General features: G+C 43.0%; 1 protein-coding gene across 1 annotated transcript in view; it reads right to left on the reverse strand.

The window, feature by feature from the left end:
- Positions 1-5381: 5381 nt before the first annotated feature.
- LOC136936558 (excitatory amino acid transporter 5-like) overlaps positions 5382-26626 on the reverse strand; it is a 47723-nt gene continuing 26478 nt past the window's right edge. Inside the window, exons 8-12 of the mRNA XM_067230176.1 lie at positions 20110-20343; positions 12990-13184; positions 11019-11153; positions 6443-6539; positions 5382-6073 (exon numbers count right to left, since the gene is read on the reverse strand). Of these exons, the coding sequence (XP_067086277.1) occupies positions 5906-6073; positions 6443-6539; positions 11019-11153; positions 12990-13184; positions 20110-20343 (829 nt within the window). The 3' untranslated portion in view covers positions 5382-5905. The remainder of the gene's footprint in view (positions 6074-6442; positions 6540-11018; positions 11154-12989; positions 13185-20109; positions 20344-26626) is intronic.

The raw sequence follows: 26626 nt of genomic DNA on the forward strand, positions 1-26626 counted from the left end.
AGAACAATCCACCAGAGGTATGCATGACCGCCTATCAGGGCATCGAATTGAACTACACCAGGGGGAGTGCCACCACATTCACCTTTGACCTCTGCCGCGTCATCAAGTGTAACGGTCAGAACAGTTTATGGAGGGGGTATGACCTTTACCTATGCTCACAACCATATGTCCATACCCGTTGCGCGCAGGGGCGACTCATCCATGAACAGTGGTGCCCGGCGTGGGCTTTTGTGGTTAAATATACGGGTCCCCACTGGACCCCGGGAGTGGACAAATATTGGGAAAACGTCACATTCAGTCGTTTGGGGGGAGGGGGCACGACGGAGTCCAACCCAGTGCAGTTAACTCTTAAACATCTCCCTAAAGGCCCATACGGCTTAGGGGGCACGAGTAAGGGGAAGGACACTGTGTACTTGATCTTAGGGGTAGAACAACCTGGGGGGGACACCATGGGCATGATTAAAATTAATATACTTGATCCCGTTACTCGACCGGACAACTCCACTACTAAACCAATTTTAATACATCAAATGACTGGTATCCACTCCGTCGACTACTCCCAACTTAGTACCTCGGACGTTATCATGTTGGCTACCGGAGGAGTGGGGCAGAACCTGTGGCTGGGGTGGTTGACGGCAACGGCAAAAGAAAACCACATGGCCGACTGTGTGGCTTGTTCAGTTGGGCGCCCCATCTTATACAGTGAACCGGCACCCCTCTTACCACAAACAGACAAACCAGGGTTTAGATGCATGATAGAACTACTGTCTGGGATAGAATCTCGCAATTGTAGTCAGCTCAGTAAGATCTTCCCACCCATATCTAATTACACCCGTCCACCATTTAGGCCGGGGCCTCACCTACTGATTTGCTTCTCCCGAAACAGTTCTGCTAGTGCCACTCGGGCGGTGGGGACAATCCCTAGAGACAGGTGTAACAAAACTTATACCATGAACATCATTAAATACACCCTGTCCTGGGCACGCGCGGATTTATATTGGTCCTGTGGGGGAGGTTCTCTGTTGCCCAGGCTACCAATAGGATGGTGGGGTCGATGTGCACTCGTTCGCCTGGCAACACCGGTTTTCTTCCTAGGTCATAAACAAAGTAATACAGTGTCCGCTAGGCAGCGCAGGAGCACCAATTTCGATCTAACCAAGGATGGCCTTACGTACATAGACTCTATTGGAATTCCCCGGGGGGTTCCCGACGAATTTAAATTGGCTGACCAAATCGCCGCAGGTTTCGAAAACATACCTTTGTTGAGTGCTCTGTTTCCCATCACCCCAAACAAAAATGTAGACCGTATTAATTATGTCAACTACAATGTCTTGCGACTGGCGAATCTGACTAGGGATGCGGTAGAAGGACTGGCAGAGCAACTCTCTGCCACCTCACTTATGGCTGTTCAAAACCGTTTGGCACTAGACATGCTATTAGCTGAGAAAGGGGGGGTCTGCGCAATGTTTGGTGAAGCCTGTTGTACATTTATCCCCAATAATACTGCCCCGGATGGATCGGTGACTATGGCCTTAGAAGGCTTGCGTACATTATCTAAAGAAATGCACGACAATTCGGGAATTCAGAATCCCCTCAACTATTGGCTAAATAACACTTTTGGTCGTTGGAAGACTATGATTGTCTCTGTCTTTCTCTCCATATTTGGTATGTTGTGCACGTTTGCTCTGTGTGGGTGTTGTTGTATCCCATGTATCAGGTCCCTGTGTAACAGGATCATTGTCTCGGCTGTGGAGAACCCGACGAAGGGGTTCCAAATGCCGTTGCTGGGGCTGGCTGACCAGGACGAGGAGGCGGTGGTTGGTCCGGGCTATGTTGATTGATCTCTGGTGTTTTCAGAGATCAAAAGCGGGATTAAAGAATGTATAATACATTACAATACATATTCTAGAACTGTAATCACCAGCTGCATATCAGGCACGACACTAACTATGATCCCAGTTATTAATGTGTGGCATTTTAATCACTGAATGCATCACGGGCACTGTGCACGAGTGAATATAACAACAGGATTTATGAAGGAGGCATGTCTTAAAGTTATGTATTGTGCTTATTAAAGTTATGCATTGTGCTTATTAAAGTTATGAAACTTAGAAGTGTGCTCAGGCTTAAACATTGGGTCTCACACTGAGTGTGGGAAGCAGGCTGTTCTTTGTGTCTCTATCTTTTCATTTTCAGAAACAACCTTGAATCTGGGTGGAGATGGCACCCGAGTAGGTGGGACGCGGAGGCAAGAACAACTCCCTGATGCACGAGAGAACAAGCTCAACCATCTTTTCATCTTTCTGTTTTAATTGCACTGTATATTATATGCTGGGGAGGGAAAGATAGCCAGTTGGACTTCGTGAACCAGCCCAAACTCTGTTGCGGGTAGGGAAACGTAGACAGCCCCAGAGCTCTGTACTTGTTGATTTCCAACTGCTGCATTAAAGCTGATATTATCGGACCTCTGCGACTCCAGACCACTCTTTCTAGAACACAGATTTGTGTCATAGAATACCATCATTACATATTGGAATAGACACAAAGATAATTGAATCCTTCACTCCGTAGAAGAAAAAGATTTGTGTACTTGTAAAAAAAAGTTTTGTGTCTCCGTAGAAGAAGGCGGGAACAATGCTCCCAAAACAATCTAAGCCAATCAAATATAGCCATTGTCTGTCTATCACACAAAGAACGTCCGCGAATAAGAACAAAACTAGAATGCTGATGATTTCAATGGCGAGTCATTTGGTAAGTAGTTCAAAATATCCATGGGCATGTATCTTTAATGCAACATTTAAAGATTATTCGATTAGCACACTCTTAACAGTATAAATTAATGGATAAGAGACGTAGTAAGTTGAATAGTTTTTTAATGTAAATATGTATTCGGATATTTAATTAGACGATCATTAAACCTAGCATTAGTTGGACAATGTGCAGCTAAATGGCAGGGAACTGCCGCGACATCACTCAATATAGTTAGTGGTTTTCATTCGAAATGAAAGCTGCAGTAAATAATACACTCTAGAGTGAAAGATCCATATATTTTTAATTTATGCGCTTAACTTTCCCAGCCAACATTTGAGATCTATCCAGTGTGTCCAGCTCATGTTTAGTTTAGCATGGCGAATACACCAACATTAAAAAACATGTAAAGTTGTGAACGCTTAGTATGATGCTTACCGGCTGCAATTTAGCTGCACATTGTCCAACTAATGCTAGGTTTAATGACTGGTCGTCTAATTAAATATCCGTATACATATTTACATTAAAAAACTATTCAACTTACTACGACATTAATTTATACTGTTAAGAGTGTGCTAACCGAATAATCTTTAAATGTTGCATTAAAGGTACATGCCCATGGATATTTTGATCTACTTCCCAAATGACTCGCCATTGAAATCATCAGCATTCTAGTTTTGTTCTTATTCGCTGACGTTCTTTGTGTGATAGACAGACGAAAATGTCCAATGATACTAGACACATAAATGGCTATATTTGATTGGCTTAGATGGTTTTGGGAGCCGTTTTCCTGCCTTCTTCTACGGAGACACAAAACTTTTTTTTTACAAGTACACGCATCTTTTTCTTCTACGGAGACACAAAACTTTTTTTTTACAAGTACACGAATCTTTTTCTTCTACGGAGACACAAAACTTTTTTTTACAAGTAAACAAATCTTTTTCTTCTACGGAGACACAAAACTTTTTTTTTTACAAGTACACAAATCTTTTTCTTCTATGGAGACACAAAACTTTTTTTTACAAGTACACAAATCTTTTTTGCAAGTTACAAATCTTTTTTGCAAGTACACAAATCTTGCCTTCTTCTACGGAGACACAAAACTTTTTTTTGCAAGTACACAAATCATTTTCTACAGAGACAAATCTTTTTTGCAAGTTACAAATCGTTTTTACAGAGCTCGCTCTCCTGGCACTAATTTCACTCCATACGCGAGTGCATGGAAATATTATCGCGAAGGGCCTTGCATCACCAGTGCAGACCACCATCAGAAGCTAAAAGCACTGGCCTCGGCGATTTACCTGACTAAATTTGGTGAATGATGGTTTCAATCATTTTTATATTTTCTGGTATATCTAAGTTAAGTTACCCAGGAGACATAGACTTAGCTAATGTTAGCTACAGCTTGATGAATTGACTCATTGAACACAGCAGGAGAGAACGCAACGTTAGCCAGCTAGCTAAAGCTCCGGTGGAAAATTCCAAATGAACGTATGCAGCCCTTAGTGCCGCTTACACACAACAGTGACACTGACAGATCGAAAGCTAATTTGAGACGATATAAAGATGGAAAACCAGGCTAAGAAACGTAAACGTAATTACTTTCACTAGACAACGTTTACCAATTGGACAAACGGCTATGTTTGTTTGTTTCAAGCTCCAAAAACTATTTTGTGCTCAAATCTGACCCCAAAAAACTCAAAGTCCTTCCCTGCCGTTCTATCAATAAGCAGACCTGCCAACCTGTACGCAATTTGTGTAGCAGATACGCATTTTGACTTCAAAGTACGCTGGTACTTGTATTGGCTGTCAATCATGATGGAAGAGTAGTTAAGTTACAGCATGTCCACCATCTCTTGTGGGGGTTATGCATTAAGCCATTTGTGGTGCCCTTACCACATTGAGCCTCATATACTGTAAATATTAGACCCAGTGACAGGCTGGCATGAAATGGCTTGCATAATACTTAGTAAGGAGGCCATAATAATTTTTGACTCATGGCTTAAGTTAGGTTTCTCCAGCTCTCCCCAGGTTGGCAAAATAAGTATCTCAAAATGCATCAGATTGATGCTTTAAAATATGGAATATTTAAATTTTTCTTATGGGGGAGCATGCACCCGGACCCCCTTAGAGGGGTAATATCCTTCTCACCTTTTTCATGCCTGAAGGATTGTTCTTGCTCCGGCTTTAACTTATGGATATTCGGCAGCGTTGCCACAACCGCAGAATAGCTTCGCTCGCATCTTTCTCCGCCGCCACAACTCAAACTAGTGCACAACATCAACGTCATCGTTCTCAGCCACTCCCTCTGTTCGCTGATTGGACCTTCAAAAAAATGTGTTTCTGAATGCACTGTGACTGATGCACTGAAATCCCAGACCTAGTACAGAAGCAAAATCCAAGTTGAATGGAAGTATGTAGGAGGGCAGAGCCAGGCTAGAATGAGGCCCCTTGTTCTGAAGATGTCTAAAATGTGTTTAGGTCAATTTGACCTACCTGCTTGGCCGACTCACTGCTGCTTGCAGCTATATTTTTTCATTCATTTTGTCTGCTAGTTTTACACTAAAAATTCAGTAGCCTAAGTTCCCAGGTCATTTTTATTTATTTATGAAAGGTACATTATTTGTGTTTGTCAAACATCCCAGTTACCAGTGGTTAGATGCAGCACACAAACAGTACTTTTGTTTGTAGGAATCAAAAGGTCATGCATATATGTAACAATGCACATGGTTTAAAATGAAATAATTTAAAAGGCATGCCAGCATGTTATCATTTCAAGTTTGCTTTATAAATACAGATAATATAAATATAATAAATATGTGCACATATTATGACTACAAAGGCAAATTATACGACACACTACAACACAGTCTAAATGGAAACATTCCAAAGTCCAACATTGGTCCATAGATGTTCATTGTAAATATCCATTGTCTGAGGTCTCTTTTGTCACCAATCGGCCTTATGTCATCATGTACCATTGCACTCCTTGCTCAAAAGCATTACAAATATCCAAATCAGATAGCAGAAGTCCAGCATAAAAGACTCAAAAACGTACCAGAAAGAAAGAAAAAAATATTCTGTACTATATTCTTGGCACAACAGAAAAAAGCACTCAAATTATTCCAGTATTTGAGGTAAGTGTCCTGTCCAAGAGTTAGACTTGACAGATGTTGTAGTAGACGGTGTGTGTGTGCCTCTGGTTGATCGAATCTCCCATCACCTCTATGAAGCAATCTTTGTTTTGCATCTCTGTCATTGAAACGTTGACACTCTGTGTAGTGTGAGAGTTATGTGTGTTTGGCGTGCCATACGATGGCCCTGACTGGGAACAAACACACAATCATCAATTAACATGCCATAAAATCAACAAAAAATCTATTCTTAACCCTTGTGCTGCCTTTGGGTCACATGACCCAAAGGTTCATAACGAACCATCGTTGCGTTTACCCAATTTTACCAAATACAAAAAAAATATATATATATATTTTAACCTTTGCAATGTGGAGGGTCTGAGACAGCCCGACGGTTAAAAGAGAATGCTTCACTTTGTTTTTGTATGCAGTAAAGTTGTCGCAATATGACGGTGGGTAACAATGACTGATGGGTCAGAATGACCCGAAGAGAACACAAGGGTTAAAGCTACAGCCTCAACAGGATTTTCCCAAATGATTTTCCAGCATTTTTAGCTTACCTTTCCACTGAGAGGAAAGTCTTTACGGCATAGATGGGCGATGATCCCAGCAGCTAAGGCATCTCCCAATACGTTGATCATAGTGCGAAATCTGTCCCTATAGAACATTGAGTCATCATTAAAGCTAGTATGGGCAATGTTGTTGAGAAGTACTTTTTGTCTTATTTGCTGAAATAAACTTCACATCCTGATAGCAATCATTAAATCAAATGCTCTGACAGTAAAATGAAATAAATGCGATATTGGACTGAATTTAGACCGAATGCAATGATTGGACGGGCGACTTGACTGTCTACCTACCAACCTACCTACCTACCTACATACCTGAACGCAGTAGTCGGGCAGCGCATTCATATGTTTTAGGAGAATAGCTTTGAAATGTTCAAATGTTTTAACAGCGGAGATGTTGTGTATTGTTTAGGGTCCTTGCCACCACGAGACAAATCGGCATTGCAAATTGAACATGTAGCTCAACTTGAATCGCCTTCTTTTGACTGAAAGTACTGCCAAACAACACTTTTTCTGCTCACAAGTTCCATTTTCACTTTCTCTCAGCCTACTGCATTGAACGGTCCACCTACGTAAACACCTTCCCGTAATCAACGGTGGCATCATTATGTCGACCAGCGTAGCGCTCGTAGTGCAAGCGTAGGGTTCGGTGGAATAAAATTCAAAGGTTCGGCCGAAACCGAATCCTGGATTCGGTGCATCCCTACTTGAAAGTAACTACCCCCCCTACATAATACCCCATAACAACAGACAGAACAAGGGCCCTATCTTGCACCCAGCGCAATTGACTTTGTCAACGACAAAAGTATCATTCCTAGTTTGCACTCGACGCAAAGCGGACTTTTCCCTCCACAGAAGCACTTCGGTAAATTAGGGAATGACTTTGCGCTCCCGGGGGCGGTTCAGCAAAAAAAGGAGGCGTGTTCCGGCGCAAACGTTCCCTGGTGCTATTTAGCAGTTTCAGAAAAACTATTCCGCCACAGACCAGAAAAACGTAGTCTAAAGTCAATGGCGCGTTATTCAGATGCTATTTTAAGGGCGCAAGCTTGGCCCGTGCGCACTGCTGGCGAAGCCAGGGTCTTCTTCATTGTTTTGATTTATTGTATGGCTAGCTGTGTTACATTTCTTTCAGGTCAATGATTAAAAAGATTTTAATGAGAAATCTCTATGTATGTGAAATTGATTTGGAACAACTGTGGCAATTTCCTCCAATGCCTGTTTAACCGAAGCTAATTTGGGTAGGTTTCTTCTCCCATGCCCATCAGAATCAGAATTCGGTTTATTCGCCATGTATGTTACACAAACACGGAATTTACTGTGGCAGGAAGGGGCAAATAATAAACATATACGGGTCTTATATTAAGTAAAAAAGTACAATAGTTAAATTAATTCTAAGAACTAAACCATTAAAAAATATAACAATTTAAAAAATAAAATATGAATTATATAAGAATAAGAATTTGAATGAGCAGCATGAGTGGGAAACTTAGTGCAATAAGAAAACTGCTTTGCCTTTCCCATACAATGTCACTTCTCTATCTTTTACGGCCCTGACGAGAACGTCGGTCTCCTCGGCTGTGAACCGCTCCTGGCATGCGCCTGGCAAATAATATTATAATTATTATTAGCCATTATAATAGCAATCCGCCATGGAACAAGCGCTGCTCTTAAAGGGAATGTGAGACGACACTCTGTTTATTGCACGTTACGCTCAAACCACACCCATTGGTAATGTAGCTACATCAGACCAACCCATTTTAGACTTCCGCCAGGCGCAAAGTCATTTATCCCGCCGGCAAAATAGCAACCGCGCCAGAGTCCCGCCCACAAAGTTACTTGCGCTTTGTGTTTTGATACTTGCGTTTCAGATCATTAAAATAGGGCCCCAAATGTGCTTTGAGGGCTGAAATACACTCGATGGAACCGTCTTTTGAGATTCTGTTTCCGCCTATTTGAAATTCTTTGCAACACAGCTAAATTTAGCTGAACTTTTAGCCTGACACGGACGACGCTAGTTCAGAAGTATAAGTTACCTTCGTTACTTAGCTAGAACATCCAATGCTGTGGTACATTGATGCAAATGATTATGTAGCCTTCATTTGCTGCTTCAATTGCTTATCAAAATGTATTATATTGGTTTTCTGTTCAATTATATTACCATCACAAACATCTGGACATTTAGTTCATAACAGAAGTCATTATATCCACAATGGTTGAACCAGTTCTCATAATTGTAGGCCTAATTCACCATACAGTGCTTGCATGTACAGTTCTGCCTAAGGGTTGTTTGCTATGTTTACATTCATGTTTGTATTTTCCCCTTTGTGCTATGCAATGCTGTAAAATAGTCTGGGATTTTCTGAATCACACTGACTTAAATTATATTGTTCCTGTCTTATGCCTGTTTTTGGCTCGCTATATCCATATAATTTTGGCTCGAAGGAGTTAGCTTAGTGCAACTAAGTAAACTCAACATGGCTGAGAGTCGAGAGAGAACAACATTTCCCTATTTTCCTTACTACGAACTCCAGTGCGTTAAGCGCTTAGTTTCACTTCATTGCAAATGCCTGTGTTACAGTTTTTTTCAAATGCTTACACACAAATTCCTTTTCACACAATTTCTGAAACCTGACACTCAAACACCAGAACCACACCTCAAATCTGCAAAACCATACGCACATTTTGGGCCTTTGACTCAGTTTTCAATTTCATAAAACACTTTTTGCAAAACACAACACACAATTCTCCAGGTAACACACAAAATTCTAACGGGAAGCATCTTGATTTCCTTTTTAAAACACAACCAATCAAAATGCCACACTAATTCATCAGTGCCTTACACTAACTCCTCACATGTGCAAACACATTGCTTTACTCAACACCAACTAATCATGGCTTTAGAATAGGCCTATAAATAGCCTAATTTGAGTCAATTTACAGTGGTGGATATAATTTGAACCTTTACTGTAGAAAAGATAACAGGTATGTAACAATCTACTGTAATATACACATGTTCTAATGTACACATAATAGCTGTTTCAGCACAACACATGGTATACTATACACAAACATATATTTTAGCACCCATGCATCCATTGACTGCAGTGCACTGCATGATTGGTCACAGTCTGGTGCTTTGCTGTATCATACCGTGCAACAGTACAGTGACTGTAAGAAGACATTCTGACTATTGTAGAAAATAGTATATATTACTGTATGCTACAGTTCATGGCACACACAGACACACCATTCCGTAATCACCTTTTTCTAAATTAGGTTTGGTTTCTGTCCTACTACACTCTTTCTTTTGTACCGTGTAATACTGTATTCACAACCACAAATGCTTATAGTAAAAAAATAAGTTTGGTTTCAATCTTGTTTTCGTGTTTACCATGAAATTTTCAGCATCTCTGCCATTTACTTTCAATCTTGTACAGAAATGTACATAGGAGCTCATGAAAGAAGAGCTTTAGGTTTTGAATAACTGTGTGTATATGATATATCCAAAAATGTAATATAATGGTAAAAGTGTTTGCAACATGAGACAAAAGTCTGCTTTTGCTATGTGTTTGTGATATTTTGATTGCAGTGCTTCATTTTGCAAGAGAAGCGAGGCATTTTGCATTTTGTGTGTGCAATTGTTGGATTTGTGTGTTAAGTTTTGAAAAGAAGAGCACAAGTCAAAAAAATGTGTGTAAGCATTTGAAAAAAATTGTAATTGCATTAGTTCATTAACGAAACAAAATTCACTGATGTTATGGCCTCCTACCTGTAGTGCACATTAGTCCAAGCGCTTAGTAAAGCGTATAGTGCAAACTCAACATGACTGAAAAAGATCCATCGCAAAAGTGGCAGCAAATTTTTTGGGGGGAATGTCAAAATGCTGATCTAAACAATGTCACTCTGCACTCCATTGGATTATAAAAAGGACACCTGCACAATATGAACTTTGTAGAGTGCCCAGTTTTCCAGATAATTGTGGGAAACTAAGACACAGAGACAGATATGCCAGGGATTATTAGAGAGATTTGAACTTGTGTCCATTTCATTTTGCAAATTGACTCTACTCTTAGAAACAATTTAATCTTTCAGATTTTCACAAAAATTTAAAACAATTATTTTCCTTGATTCACAGCAAATGTTACATTTTAATTCCTTAAAACAAATCTGCATTAATAATTAAGTTATCACTTCTGATGTTGGAGCTAGTTTGTTTTATTCTCCAAGTTAGGTTTTGCCAATACTAATCATTCTATTTATGGTTATTAGGAAAAGGATGCTTATTTTTGTAAATTCATGGATAATTTATAATTCGACAAGCCTGAACAACGGAAAAATGTTTGGGTTGACTACGCAGGCCGATGACATACTTTCGCCTTATCATTAAATTACTCGACACATGATGAAAACTGTCCTTCTGACCTCTGGGTATTTATACCTGTGAAATACAACCTTATGTTAAGGACCATTGTTAAATAATATTTGTATTTAGACCCTTGCCCATTTTAATAATCAAGATAGGGTACAACAGATTACATTTCAAAAATAGTTATTATTGCAGACTCACAGGACCCAGTCAATGGCAACAATGAGCGTGATGTCATCAGGTGGCAGTCCTACTGAAGTCAGCACAATCACCATAGTAACAAGGCCAGCCTGAGGGATCCCTGCAGCACCTATGCTGGCAGCTGTTGCTGTTATACTGTCAATTCAAGAAAATAGTAAGTCAATAGATTTAAGAGAGAACATGAATAAACTGGTGTTTTTGAGTTGTCATGCAGCAACTAAGCAAAATTCTACAAACACTATACAATTCATATTGCATATAGGTAAAACAAACGTGCTAAGAGTTTATTAATTAATTAATTTTAAATTCATATGAAATAATAATGACATACAGCATTTACTGAACCCCTGAATCTTCAGGGGTTAAAGTAAAAAAAAATCCTGAGCCTGAACTTTTTTGAGGTTTAAAAAAAAAATCTTCTGCTAGTTTTCTACACAGGGTGACCAGTGGATAATAAATTGTGAATGACAAGTCATGTTCCGCAATAAATGTATTAACGTATTTCTAAGTCGCAGACATGGTCAGTCATAGACAACGGTGTGTCAGCTGTAACAGTTGCTCCCGACAACGTCGTTGTAAGTTTGAGTGCACGGGCAGCGGCTTTATGACATGGCGAGCAAGCACTTTCTAACCGCTGCTGGCATATAGTAGCTTCCTCGAGCAAAACATGCAGAAACAAGCACCAGGCTCTCTCAGTTTTTTGCACCAACTGCCAAAAGGCTCGCTGTTATGGAGGTAAATCTGGGCCAAATGTTTTGTTAATTCTAGAAAAGAAATCTATAGTTGAAAAACTAAAGCTTGACATTGAAAATGTACGTTTTGGTCTAAAACTTGAAAAATAAAACCATGTATTCAAACAAAAAATAAGTGTACCAATTTTACCAACACGCTGGCGCCAGCGCACAGGTAAGACGTGAAAGATATTAGGCTTTTTGTATAGATACATTATCCCTGCAGTGGCATTTTTTTGTCATTAACACATACCCTCAAAAAGGCTAATCTTTCACGTCTTACCTGTGCGCTGGTGCCAGCGTGTTGCCTTGGCGGAGCGGACGCCATGCCGACTGCCGAGTCTTCTGCCTCTTTGTTAGGCTGTCACTCATAATTCCCGCCTCTGAGTTGAAGCCACGCCCCCTACGCAAAATCAGGGCCAAAAGTCTGAAACTGAAAAATAAATAATCTAAAAAAAATATTTGAAGCCGTAAAAATTAAATAAAATGAATCGGAAAACATGAAATGTGAAACTGTGAAAATATAAAAGTAAAAAATTAAAATCAATAATTTATTCAAAATAATTCCAGAATTTAATAAAAAAAATATTCAACCTGAAAAAAAAATTGGTACACTTATTTTTGGTTTGAATACATGGTTTTATTTTTCAAGTTTTAGACCAAAACTTAAATTTTCAATGTCAAGCTTTAGTTTTTCAACTATAGATTTTTCGAATTAACAAAACATTTGGCCCTGATTTAGCTCCATACGCCGTCTCTACCTTCTTCTATCCACGCCCAGCGCCATTTATTTTTGAGTCATTTATCTATGGGTAGGACATCATCCCCAGGCTTCATGAATTTGCGCACCATGCTTTCATTGACAACGCTAACGTATGGATCTCATTCACACTGTGTTGCCAGGACCCGCCCTGCTCTGCTTCTGATAGGACAACGCTAACGTATGGATCTCATTCACACTGTGTTGCCAGGACCCGCCCTGCTCTGCTTCTGATTGGCTTGTAACGTTAGTTATAGCTGCGTTCCTCTCATATGATTGGTAGGGGAAATCAATTGACTCAAAAATACGCACGCCGGCCATGAGAAAAAAATACTTTAAAAGAAAATACTTTTAAAATACTCGAAGCCCTGCATGTTGAATACTATTTGGAATAACTATTCAGCTAAAAACAATAATCTGGAGTTGTGAGGCTGAAGAAAACACAAGATAATTCACACCCATCAATAGTAACAATTATACCTTATTGTGACCAGTTGGCCAAAGTCCAGCTCATAGTCGTTAACCTGGGCAATAAAGATGGCCGCTACAGCCTCATATAGAGCTGTGCCATCCATATTGATGGTGGCACCCACAGGCAGGACAAACCGGGCAATCTGCCTATCCACATGGCAGTTCTCCAACAAGCACTTCATGGTGATGGGCAGAGTGGCTGAACTGTGGAAAGAGAGATAGTGTTTAGTGATTTTGAAATGTATGCAGTGAAAATTCTCAGCCATTCTAATTCTAGTGGTTCAAAAATACAATAATAATAAAAAATAATTTGTTTTAATCCTTAGCTGAGTGAGTTCCAAATATTTCCAACGGTCCCCACAACATAAGTTATTTTTCTGAAACGGCATCTAGCTTACTTTGTTAGCTGCTGCGGGCTAAGTTGGTGCCGCGAATGGCAGCCTCGGCCGTTCGGTGCACATTGTTTTGTTTAGTTTTGTCTTGTAACTCAATGTTTGCCAATATTTCCTGAGTTCTCTGACTAGGGACGAACTCCTCAACATCAGGGAAACAACTACGGATTAAATTCCCACTATAGCAGAATTAGCGGACATTATAGTCAAAGCCACTCTCGGCTTTTTCCTAGCAGCGAAGCGTCGTAGGAGAGGCAAACGGACCGGTGCACTGGTGCGACTTCGTCGGCGTGGGGTTTGTACAGCGTTACCGGGGAAATGTTTCTCCAACATGCGTTCGCTGAGAAACAAACGAGACAAACTTCAGCTACTGGTGTGGAAAAACAGAGACTTTCATTCATCTTCTGTTGTGCTTCAAGACATGGCTGATTGAAATGATTCCGGACTCTGCGTTACAACTGGCAGGGTTTAAACTCGTGAGAGCGGATCGGGACTCGTGCTTTCCGGCAAATCGAAAGGCGGTTGTATTTGTTTTTACACCAACAGTGGCTGGTGTGAAGATGTGACAGTGATTCTGAAGCACTGTTCTCCCGATCTGGAATCATTTTTTATTAACTGCAAATCCAACGTAGCAACTGTTAGTCATGGTAAACATTTGTAGGTTTTACAATTTCAAGATGGAGGACAAACTTATCGTATGTGTCTGCACACCCAGTTCTGTTCAGAACAAAGTTACGTAATGAGCCTGAATTTAAAGATTACATTAAACTAATAATGCATGGTGCAGGGTTGCCGACGTAGTCAGTGTCCCTAGTGTGTTTTTATACTTTTAAATTCAGTCTCGTATTAATGTTGTGTAAAAGTGGTATTTTGATCGATATTGTGAGTACATGAACCCAAGACTGCACGCTTGGCCATGACTACAACAGTGACCTTGAGAACTACAACTCTGTATTAACTTTTCTAACACGCCCCCGAGCGTGGTGTACTGTGGGAAGGCAAGCAGTGCAGCGCGTTAAAAAACGCTGTAGTGGACACGTACCGTAAGCCTCCCTCCCTCCCATCGACGAGTTCTCGTCCCACCCCACTAACACTGCCACCAACACCCTGTTAACCACTTTAACTGCATCACTTGACTCTGCCCCCTGTCAACCAGGCCTGCACGATCTTCTCCCTCCTGCCCGTGGCTTACGGATGTTATCCGTGAAGAACGGTCCACCCTTCGAGCAGCTGAGAGGAGATGGCGCAAGTCCAAAAACGGTCTGGACCTTGATAAGTATCACTCCCTCCTTAAATCCTTCTCTTATCACTTAACTGGTGCTAAAACCCGCTACTTTCTGAACAAAATTAACTCTGCTTCAAACCCCCACAAACTTTTCTCTATCTTCTCCACCCTTCTTAACCCACCTCCCCCCCCCCCCCCCCCCCCCCCCCCACCCTGACAGCAGACGACTTCTCCTCCTTCTTTGAGAAAAAAGTCGCCGACATAAGCAGTCGGTTCTCTAAACCCACCTTCCCTACCCTCTCACCCTCCATGGCTGACCCAACTAAATGTCTAAACTCTTTCTCTCCCCTGTCCGAGGCAGAGATCTCTGACCTCATTCTCTCTCATCGCCCCACCTCCTGTCCCCTCCCCTCTCTTTCAAACCATCTCCCCTCCATCATAACTTTTCTTCTCCATGTCCTAAACTCCTCCGGCACCTTCCCCTCTGCCTTCAAACAGGCCAGAGTTACCCCTCTACTCAAAAAACCCTCCCTTAACCCTGCCGTCCTCCAGAATTACTGACCAGCATCACTGTTACCCTTCTTTTCAAAAACAATTGAACGTGCTGTATCTAACCAACTGTCAAACTTCCTCTCTCAGAACAAACTGCTTGACCCCAACCAATCAGGCTTCAAGACTGGCCACTCCACAGAGACTGCCCTCCTGTCAGTCACCACTGCCCTCCAGTCTGCGAGAGCGGCTTCAAGTTCATCCGTCATCATTCTGCTGGACCTTTCTGCAGCGTTTGATGCGGTTAACCACCAGATCCTGCTCTCCAGACTTTCTGAGATGGGCATCACTGGTACTGCACTCCAGTGGATCTCATCCTACCTGTCGGGAAGATCCTACCAGGTCTCCTGGGGAGGCAAACTGTCAGGCCCACGCCAGCTCTCCACTGGTGTCCCACAGGGCTCCGTCCTTGGACCCCTCCTCTTCTCTCTGTACACCACCTCACTTGGATCAATCATCACCTCCCATGGCTTCTCCTACCACTGCTACGCTGACGACAAGCAGCTGTACCTGTCGTTTCCCCCACCGGTCCGGGGATCTCAGCTAGGATTGAGGCCTGCCTCACAGACATCTCCGCCTGGATGACCGAGCACCACCTCCAGCTGAACCTCGCCAAAACAGAACTCCTCATCATCCCGGCCAAACCCTCCATCTCCCACGATCTCTCAATCACCCTGGGATCTGCGACGCTGACCCCTTCATCCTCTGCCAGGAACCTTGGGGTTACCATGGATGACGAGCTCTCCCTCACAGCCCACATTGCTGCAGTCTCCCGGTCGTGTAGATTCACCCTCTACAACATCCGGAAGATCAGGAGATACCTGTCTGAGCACTCCACCCAGCTGCTAGTCCAAGTACTTGTCCTCTCCAAGTTGGACTACTGCAACTCGCTGCTCGCCGGTCTCCCAGCATGCGCAACCCACCCTCTCCAGAGGATTCAGAATGCGGCGGCCCGCCTGGTCTACAATCTACCCAGACGCTCCCATGTTACCCCGCTCCTCATCTCCCTCCACTGGCTACCCATCACGGCCCGCATCAGATTCAAGACCCTGGTACTGACCTTCCGAGCAGTGAACGGGACTGCACCCGACTACATCAAGTCTCTCCTGCAACCTTACACCCCCACCCGCCAGTTAGTTTCCTCAAGGATCACAATGACTCTTGCTTAGAGCCTTGCTGCTCTTGTTGGTTAGTGGTAACTGATTTAAATTGTTGAAATATATTTTTACTGTTGCTTGCTTTTCTACAGGTACACTTGCACTTATAGCGATTCATGTTGTTTAATTGTAACTTGTTTAACTACATGCTCTTGTGGTTCTTCCCTTTGGCACTTATTTTGGTTGTTCACAATATGTGCTTCATGTTTTGGCTACCCGCAATGTTTTTTGGGGCTATCTTGTTGTTATCAGTGACCTATGCACTTTGTAAAGCTCTCTCTTGGAAGTCGCTTTGGATAAAAGCGTCTGCTAAATGAATAAATGTATAAATGTACGCAACGTTTATACATGAGGCCCCAGGTGCTAGAGGTTGAAGTGGAGGGCCATGTTTACTGCATCGTCTACAGACCTGTTAGCTCTGTAGGCAAACTGCAGGGGGTCCAGAAGAGGGTCTGTGATGGATTTGAGGTGTGCCAGCACCAGGCACTCAAAAGAGTTAATTACCACAGAGGTCAGGGCGACGGGTCTGTAGTCATTTAGTCTTGTTGGCCTTGGCTTTTTGGTCATAGGGATGACGGAGGAGGTCTTGAAAAAAGCGGGCACATGGCATGTCTCCAGGGAGGTGTTAAAGATGTTTGTGAACACCGGAGACAGCTGGGTCAGCGCAGTGCTTCAGGGTGGCTGGAGAAACAGAGTCCGGCCCAGCTGCTTTGTGGGGGTTCTGCCTCTTGAAAAGTCAAAAAATTTCATTTCTCCCTCCTGGATGAAAAGAGTCATCTCTGTGGTGGGGAGGAATGTGGGCCTCTGCGGTGGGTAGGTCTGGGTCAGGACAGTCCAACTGTCTTTCAAAACGACAGTAGAACTCGTTCAGGTTGTTGGCCAGGCGAAAGTTGTTAATTGAGAGGGGGGCTCTGGGATTGTAGTTGGTGTTCTGACTGAGCCCTCTCCAGACAGAAGCAGATTCGTTAGCTGAGAACTAGTGTTGTAGTCTGATCCAACAAATCTTTCATAAGTGCTGTTGTACTCCAGGAACAGGTGTTTTTTTGCCTAGTTAAATACAATTGTACATTGTGTAACCTTACACATAATACCAACAACCACAATGATAATAATGGTACATATATATGGCCTGCTCTTTGTCAAAATCGTTTGCGCATTATTTGAGATCGGTTTGACTAAACAATTTGAATTCCATACATTTCTGTTGGCATGCTCTGAAGATGATCTGATTAAATGTTTGTGAAAATAGGAGTATGAAAAAGTATGTTTTTCAAACAATTCTAAATGGCAGACAAATGAAGGAAATGATGTCATAGGGTGCAATCGAATCATCTTGATCCAAGGAATCCAATGACACTGCATTAAATATTTTGTAAATACACCTCCAACTGTGACCCATTGGTGGTGCTAGAGTGCTCAAGGGGTAGACATGAAACTTGGTGACAAGGATCAGGAGACTGTCCTCAATGAGTGGGCCAAATTTCAAATCTTTTAACCATACGGTTCTATGGGCTGCCATAGACTCCCATGGCAGAAGAAGTATAATAATAATAAATATAGCTGCAAGCAGCAATTAAGGGGCCAAGCCTAAACAAGGGTCTAAATAAGCAAGGAAAAACTGATAAAAAGATATGAGCTGTTTTTAAATTGCATTATACTTTTTGGACAAATGTACAAATATATGTAATGATGAATTCTATTATATTTTACTTGAATGTATCGGTTTTGGACACATTTGTGCAGAGAATTATGATAGGCCTGCTAACCGTTCGTAAACTCTGGACTGATTTTCCGGGAAAAATATGTTTGTCCCGCGCATTGATTCAGGGCGTGCACGGAGAGATGGGGGCTATTCACAGATGGGTCCGTTGTAGTGAGAGAGAAAGCGAGCGGGGAAATAAGCGGCTGAGCGCATCAATGCGCTGCGCGCAGCTCTACGATGAAATACTTTTTTTGCCATGTTAAACAATAAAAAATTGAAATGAAGTAAATACATTTGCGGCAGTACATTTTTAATTGTGGCGGGCCGCCACAAATAAATCAATGTATAGGAAACACTGTCATTTTACGACAAAATTGTAAATGACTGACACCCAAAATGGCCGACATAGGAAAATGTGATATGTTTTGACTTGGTATGCCACATAGAATCAGAAGTATTTCCTGACCAGTAGGTGGCATTGTGCCGAAACTGTTCAGGTACCCTCAAGTCATGCTTGTGATGACACTTACCAAGTCTTGTCTCAATACAGTAAGCCGTTGCAGAGGTATAGCCTCAAGTCCACTTTGGCGTACTCTTTATCAAAATATATATATTTTTTGCATTATTTGAAAACGGTTTGACTAATCAATTCCAGACATTTTGGTTGGCATGCTCTGAAGATGATCTGATTAGATTTTGTTGAAAATCGGAGCAACGGCCTAGGAGGAGCTCGGAGAAGTTGGTTTTTCAGAATATTTTAAATGGCGGAAATGACAGGGTGCAAAGAAATCCAACAACACCTAATTTTTGGAAATTATAATAATAATAATAATAAGAAGAAGAAAAGGTAGAAACACAATAGGCAGCTTCGCTTCTTGGCCCCTTATAATAATAAAAACTACAAAAACAATAATAACAAATATATATTAAAAGGCTAAATGAGGATCGAAACAAGCAACAAAAAAAAAAAAGATATCAGCTTTTTTATTGCATTATACTTATACTTACATATATATATTTACATATGTTAGCCAATCTATTGTTGCATTATTTTATAATGTGTACAATATCAGTTTACCTAAGTAAAATTGTATATTGCCAAAGTGAAAGTAAGATTGAAAGTAAATAAAAACCTTTACAGGAAAAATTGAAGCCTGAGTAAGACGATAACTAAGACATGCCTCTCCTTAATTCACAACTGGAGTTTAGCCTGTGTTGCTTGCTGCCACTCCAGATATCCCCTCAGTCTGGAGCCGGCAACATCGAGATAGAGATGCATACAGGCAATCACAGGGTTAGCAACTCAGAACACACAAGCAGCCATTGAGCCAAGCCCTGGATTAAGAACCCACACCAGACCAGGGTAGGGTCAGCCACACAGGCCAGACCATTTACATTTAGTCATTTAGCAGACGCTCTTATCCAGAGCGACTTACAGTAAGTACAGGGACATTCCCCCGAGGCAAGTAGGGTGAAGTGCCTTGCCCAAGGACACAACGTCAGTTGGCATGACCGGGAATCGAACTGGCAACCTTCGGATTATAAGCCCGATTCCTGCACCGCTCAGCCACCTGACTCCAGGTGGCTGACCAGGACAGCACAGCACTACAATTGCCTGACTGCTTAAGATTTGTAGACAGAGAAAATGGAACAATTTACTTTCTAAACAATACATTTAACACAGTTTAAATGGCACCAAAACACTGCACTTAGGGGATAATATATATTAAAAAATAGCAAGTGACAATCCCCATGTACAGTACCAGTCAAAAGTTTGGACAAAAGTTTGGACACATTTTCCCATGTGTCCAAACTTTTGACTGATACTGTACGCCCTTGCTACTTATTGTTAACGCCACTGGTTATCCACATTTCACTGGACTTTGTCCTTCCTCAAATCAGAGCTCCCCCTGCTATGAATGTAACCACAATTCAAGTACAGGTAAACTCCAGGCTGTTTGTGTCTAGTGCAGACACTGGTGCATCAGATACTGAGGATCAGCAGTGGGTCAATTTCCTTGACAAATGTTGTCATATAGGACAACCTTGAAAATGAAACCTCAAAAAACTCAAAAATACTTGAACAGTTAATTGAAATATTTACCTTGAGGAGGTGGCAAGAGCAATGACCATGGCTTGCAGGAGACCACGAATGTAGGTGAAAGGGTTCTTGTGGGTCAGGATGAAGTAGAAAAAAGGGAGGAGGATGAGACCATGTACAAAGAGGCCAGCCAGGACAGTGATGGTGTACCAGCCCAGTTTCTTTCCAAGTGTAGATGGATCCTGCATATCCAAAATCTTTCCAGCAACCAGAAATATTATCCCAAAAGGAAAATACCTATTGCAGAAAAATAAAACAATAAATCAGATTTGTTCAATCAAATTTAATTTATGATGACAGACATCATGAAAAGTAATTTTATGCAAATACTTTTAAGCAATGTTTGGAGGGAAAGTGGAGTTTGGTTAATGGATTGACATGCAACCACAAGAGTTAAGGGTTAGGCATCTAAAAATGCGGTCGATTCCGAGACAAGACCGCATTTTTACTCGGTCTTGTCTCGGTCTCGGACAAAGAGTACTCGGGATTTTATTTCTAGACCGGTCAAGACCACAACTGCGGGAATATCAAAAAATTTCCAGTGCATTGTTTATTTTTATTTTTTTTTAATATCATTACTGTTATTGGATGTAAAACATCACACTTCAAATGCAACCAATAACTTAACTAATTTGAAATTACCCATCACCCCTCCTCGCACCCCAAAAGTGAATGAAACAGTGTCAGTCTTAAGATGTTGGCCAAATCAGCTATAATTAGATTTGGTTACCTGAACCACAAAGACTTTACAATAACGTCCAAAAGAAAACACACAATTTGTCTAAATTCTGCAAAGAGACGCTCACTGAGACGGCTGGCACTAGGCCTACATCAAACTTTTACCGGCATTTAGAAAGAAAACATTAAAAAAGGTAAGCTAACGGTAAGTGACGCTAGCAAAGATACCTAACGTTTGCAATGTGCCTCTGTACCAAAACTCTTCTTTACATTCTATCTATATATTTTCCCCCATTACACAAAGAGATTTAGCTAGAATTAGCTATGTAACATAACTTTATATTCATGAAACATACAGTATGTTACATCAACGTTAACTCATGTCAGCTGCATACCTCTCCCGACTTCATAATGTTAAGTTAAACACCGCGGTACCGCGCTCCTTCACTTGGGTGAGAGAGAGATGTAAAAGCAAAGACAGAGAATGCACCTCTAACAAAAAGAAGAAAAAAAAACTAGGGCTGTCAAGCGATTAAAATATTTAATCGCGATTAATCGCATTATTTCATATGATTAATCGCAATTAATCGCAAATTATTCAATCTATTTAATCTGTTAAAGTTTTACCCCAATAAATGTTTGTTTTTTTATAACATTAAAAGGGTGTACTTAAAAACTTCAAATAGGCCTAACTGGATGATAATGTCCATATAACAAGTTCAGATGTAACAAAACATAAATTGTGAGGGAGTTTTATTCACTCACAAACTATACTGCTGTATAATAAACATCAACAAAATTAGACTGGAATATAAAATACATTTAAGACATGTTGTCTCATAGCCTACTACGATATCCTGCTCCATAATATTCAAATCTCACTCAAACATACTTCAGATACTTAAGCAACCACAGATTTACCTTAAAATTGAACAATACAGTTTATATTTTGTTGAACCCAGTCAACTGCTCGCTTCATTTGCGAGTGTTGTCTGCCATATATTACCGGAGCTACCGCTGCTACCGCTGCTAATGGTGCGTGTCCACTACAGCGGAGCGGCGGCTTCCAATTCATTTTCAATGAAATCGGGCGTTGACGCTCACGTATGGCATTGTGGGAAGGCGAGCGGAGCGTTGCAAGTTGGATTTTCTCAACTTTATGTAAATGAGGAGCGTGAAAACGCTAGCGTTGGCCAATCGGATTGGTTTCTTGTTTCTTGTAACATAGCAACTGTTGGTCATGGTAAACATTTCTAGGTTTTACAATTTCAAGATGAAGGAGAAACTTAGAGTATGTGTCTGCACACCCAGTTCTGTTCAGAACAAAGTTACGTAATGTGACAAGCCTGAATTTAAAGATTACATTAAACTAATAATGCATGGTGCAGGGTTGCCGACGTTGTCAGTGTCCCTAGTATGTTTTTATACTTTTAAATTCAGTCTCGTCACATTACGTGACTGTTCTGTGCCACTGCTAGCTTGCTAGCCCAGCCTACAAACAAAATGTTTTGGTTGAGTGACCGGTGGCATAACATGTATTCTACTCTAATCTTGCACTAGTAAAAATTCTGTATTTTTACACAAATGTTGTGTAAAAGTGGTATTTTGATCGATATTGTGAGTACATGAACCCAAGTCTGCATGCTTTGCCATGACTACAACAGTGACCTTGAGAACTACAACTCTGTATTAACTTTTCTAACACGCCCCAGAGCGTGGTGTACTGTGGGAAGGCGAACGGTGCAGAGCGTTAAAAAATGCAGCTCATGCCGCAGCTCACGCCGCAGCTCCATTTACATTTAGTCATTTAGCAGACGCTCTTATCCAGAGCGACTTACAGTAAGTACAGGGACAGTCCCCTGAGGCAAGTGCCTCAGGGGACTGTCCTTGCCCAAGGTGAAGTGCCTTGCCCAAGGACACGTAATTTTGCACGGCAAGAATCGAACCGGCAACCTTCAGATTACTAGCCCGATTCCCTAACCACCTGACCTCCTAGCGGGAGGTCAGGTGGTAGCTGTGTGCCCTGACGTCTGTGATCCAAGATGGCGCCGATGATGGCTGCCTCGGTCGTTAGGTGCCCTCTTTTTTGTCTTGTTTTGTCTGTTAATTCAGTGTTCTTCCAATATTTCCGGGGTTCTCTAACAAGAGAAGTACTTCTACACATCAGGACTACAACTCCTGTGGATTTATTTCCCACTTTTCTGCTTCCAGCGGCAGAATTAGTAGGAATTATAGTCAAAGCCACCCTTGGCTTTGTCCTAGCAGCGAAGCGTCGTAGGAGAGGCAAACAAGCCGGTGCTCTGGTGCGACTCCGTCGGCGTGGGGCACGCACAGCGTTACCGGGGATATTTCTCTCCAACATGCGTTCACTTAGCAACAAACTGGATTAACCTTTCCTCTTGGCTCTTGTTGAAGGCGGTCGCATTTTTCTCTCCTCCCCTCCCTGACCTTCCCTGCTTGGCTGTGTCTTGTGTCTTGTCTTGTCTCAAGATACTCTCTCATCATCACTCTCCGAAACTAGAAGCATGGAATTAATTAGCTGGTCTCTCAATGCTATTGACACCATCTTCTCGAAGAGAAGCTCGGGTTCGGGGGAACCCAACTGTCCGGACGGGACGTTCGCAGCTGGCTACACGATGGACGCGTGGGAGAATTGGCGTGTCGTGTGTCTAGCGGCGCTTTCCGTGGAGGATGTTGAAGACATCTTCATATTCGGAACCATGATTACAGGCTTTCTGCTGTTTGGAATAGGCGCTGGCTTTGTATATCGTAAAATCAAGGAAACGGCTGCAGCCGTCAAAAGCCCCGTTAGGCTGCCCGATATGATTGATGCGGTGGGCAGAGTTGTTGGAGCTCAGTCTGTGAACTTACAACGCAGCATTGATTACAACAGGGATAAGTTTGCGGCTCTGCAAAGGAAGATGGAGGACTTGGAGACCTTCCTGAAGGGTGGACGCGAGAATTGAGTTGCGGCCACTCGTCAAAACAACTACCCCAATCTTATCCTCTTTCGGCCCCGTAACCAGCACAAGCCCTGGCCAAGGTCGTCGCTGGAAAACAACTCCCCTGGAGAGCGCTGAAGCGAGACTATCTTGCTCCTCCCTTCCCCCCCCCCCACCGACATCTGTGGTTTGGTCTCTTCCCGGGTCATGACCAAGGATGTCTCCTGGCCAACACAATCTGCATAGGGAGAATCGGACTGATTGTGGCCTAGGTCGAGGGCGCCAACCCAGACCTACTCACACATTAACTTTCACCTACTACAGATATCACCACCCCCCCACCCCCATCCAACGCCTTCGCCTGCTTGTTTCCCCAGGGTGGCTGGCGGATCTGTGTCCAGCGCCTACCATGGCTGCAGGTCCAGATGCTGCTTGTCTACCCCCCCCCACTCCCCGTTGCAAGTATCGTGTTTTTGTAAATGTTGTTGTGCTTATGTGCTGAGGTTTTTGTCTGTTCCCACACTGTACTCCTCTAGGAGCATTGTCTGGGTGTTGCCTTTTTCTCTCCTCCTCTCTCCTCATGTTATGCTGTAACTTTCTAGTTGGCGCCGAAATTGGCTGCCTAGGTAGGCTCTCCTGCCAAAGTAAATTCCTTGTCTGTGCAAACTTTCATGGCGAATAAAAACCCATTCTGATTCTGAACTTCAGCTACTGGTGTGGAAAAACAGAGACTTTCATTCATCTTCCGTTCTGTGCTTTACGGAGACAGGCTGAGTGAACTGATCCCAGACTGCGCTACAGCTAGCAGGTTTCAAACTGCTGAGAGCGGATCGTGACCCTGTGCTCTCTGGCAAAACGAAAGGTGGTGGTATTTGTTTTTACATTAACAGTGGCTGGTGTGAAGATGTGACAGTGATTCTGCAGCACTGTTCTCCTGATCTGGAATCATTTTTTATTAACTGTAGATCTTTTTACTCGCCACGAGAGTTTGCATCATTCATTCTGGTTGGCGTCTACATGCCTCCTCAGGCTAGCGTCAACGAGGCTCAACGTGTGCTCGCCAGCCAGATACTGAGTGTGGAGCATGAAAATCCGGATTCCTTGGTTATTGTGCTAGGCGACTTTAATAAAGGCAATCTCACTCAAGAACTCCCAAAATATAGACAATTAATCAAATGCCCTACCAGAGAAGGAAACACCTTGGATCACTGCTACTCTACAAGCAGCAAAGCATACCATGCGGTCCCCCGAGCAGCACTGGGTCACTCTGACCACGCCATGGTCCACCTGATTCCTGCATACAGGCAGAAGCTAAAGCGCTGTAAGCCTGCTGTGAGGACATCAAAACAGTGGACCAGTGAAGCTATGGAGGATCTGCGGGCGTGCTTGGACTGCACTGACTGGGACATGTTCACGACTGCTACCAATAGTCTGGATGAGCTCACAGAAGCTGTGACTAAACGACTGTACTCAGAGAGACTAAAACACAAATTCTCTGCAAATGACTCAATTGACTCAACAAATGCTTCTGTCTGGAGAGGTCTCAGGCAGATTACCAACTACAAGCCTAGAGCCCCCCACTCCACTAACGACTCCCGCCTGGCCAACGACCTGAATGAGTTCTACTGCAGATTTGAAAGACAATTGGACCGTCTTGAACTACCCCTTCCCACCCAGGAGGCCTCCCACCTCCCCCCCTCTACAGTGACGACTCTCTCCATTCAGGAGGGTGAAGTTAACAGACTTTTCAAGAGGCAGAATCCCCGCAAAGCAGCTGGGCCGGACTCTGTCTCTCCAGCCACCCTCAAGCACTGTGCTGACCAGCTGTCTCCGGTGTTTACCTACATCTTTAACACCTCCCTTGAGACATGCTATGTGCCAGCCTGTCTCAAGTCCTCCACCATCATGAAGTCTTTCGAGCGCCTGGTGCTGGCACACCTTAAATCCATCACTGACCCTCTACTGGACCCCCTGCAGTTTGCCTACAGAGCCAACAGGTCTGTGGACGATGCAGTTAACATGGCCCTCCACTTCACCCTACAGCACCTGGACTCCCCAGCATCCTATGCCAGGATCATGTTTGTGGACTTCAGCTCTGCCTTCAATACCATCATCCCCGCCCTGCTTCAGGACAAGCTCTCCCAGCTGAACGTGCCTGATTCCACCTGCAGGTGGAATCAGGCACGTTAAGCTGGCGCGTTAAGCTGGGAACACAAGTCTCTGACTCCCGGTCCATCAGCACCGGATCACCTCAGGGCTGCGTCCTTTCTCCTCTGCTCTTCTCCCTGTACACCAACAGTTGCACCTCCAGTCATCCGTCCGTCAAACTCCTGAAGTTTGCGGACGACACCACCCTTATTGGGCTCATCTCTGGTGGAGACGAGTCTGATTATAGGTGGGAAGCGGCCAACCTGGTGCAGCCAGAACAACTTAGAGCTCAATGCTCTTAAGACAGTGGAGATGGTTGTGGACTTCAGGAAGAACACAGCCCCACTCACCCCCATCACGCTGTGTGACTCCCCAGTCAACACTGTGGAGTCCTTCTGCTTCCTGGGCACTATCCTCTCCCAGGACCTCAAGTGGGAACTGAACATCAGCTCCCTCATCAAGAAAGCACAACAGAGGATGTACCTCCTTCGGAAGCTGAAGAAGTTCAACCTGCCAAAGACAATGATGGTGCACTTCTACTCAGCCATCATTGAGTCCATCCTCACTTCCTCCATCACCTTCTGGTACGCTGCTGCCACTGCCAAGGACAAGAGCAGGCTGCAGCGTATCATCCGCACTGCTGAGAAGGTGATTGGCTGCAATCTGCCTACCCTCGAGGACCTGCACACCTCGAGGACCCTGAGGCGAGCGAGGAAGATTGTGGCCGACTCCTCCCACCCTGGACACTCCCT

This window comes from Osmerus mordax, chromosome 27 (assembly GCF_038355195.1).
Source record: "Osmerus mordax isolate fOsmMor3 chromosome 27, fOsmMor3.pri, whole genome shotgun sequence".
NCBI lineage: Eukaryota > Metazoa > Chordata > Actinopteri > Osmeriformes > Osmeridae > Osmerus > Osmerus mordax.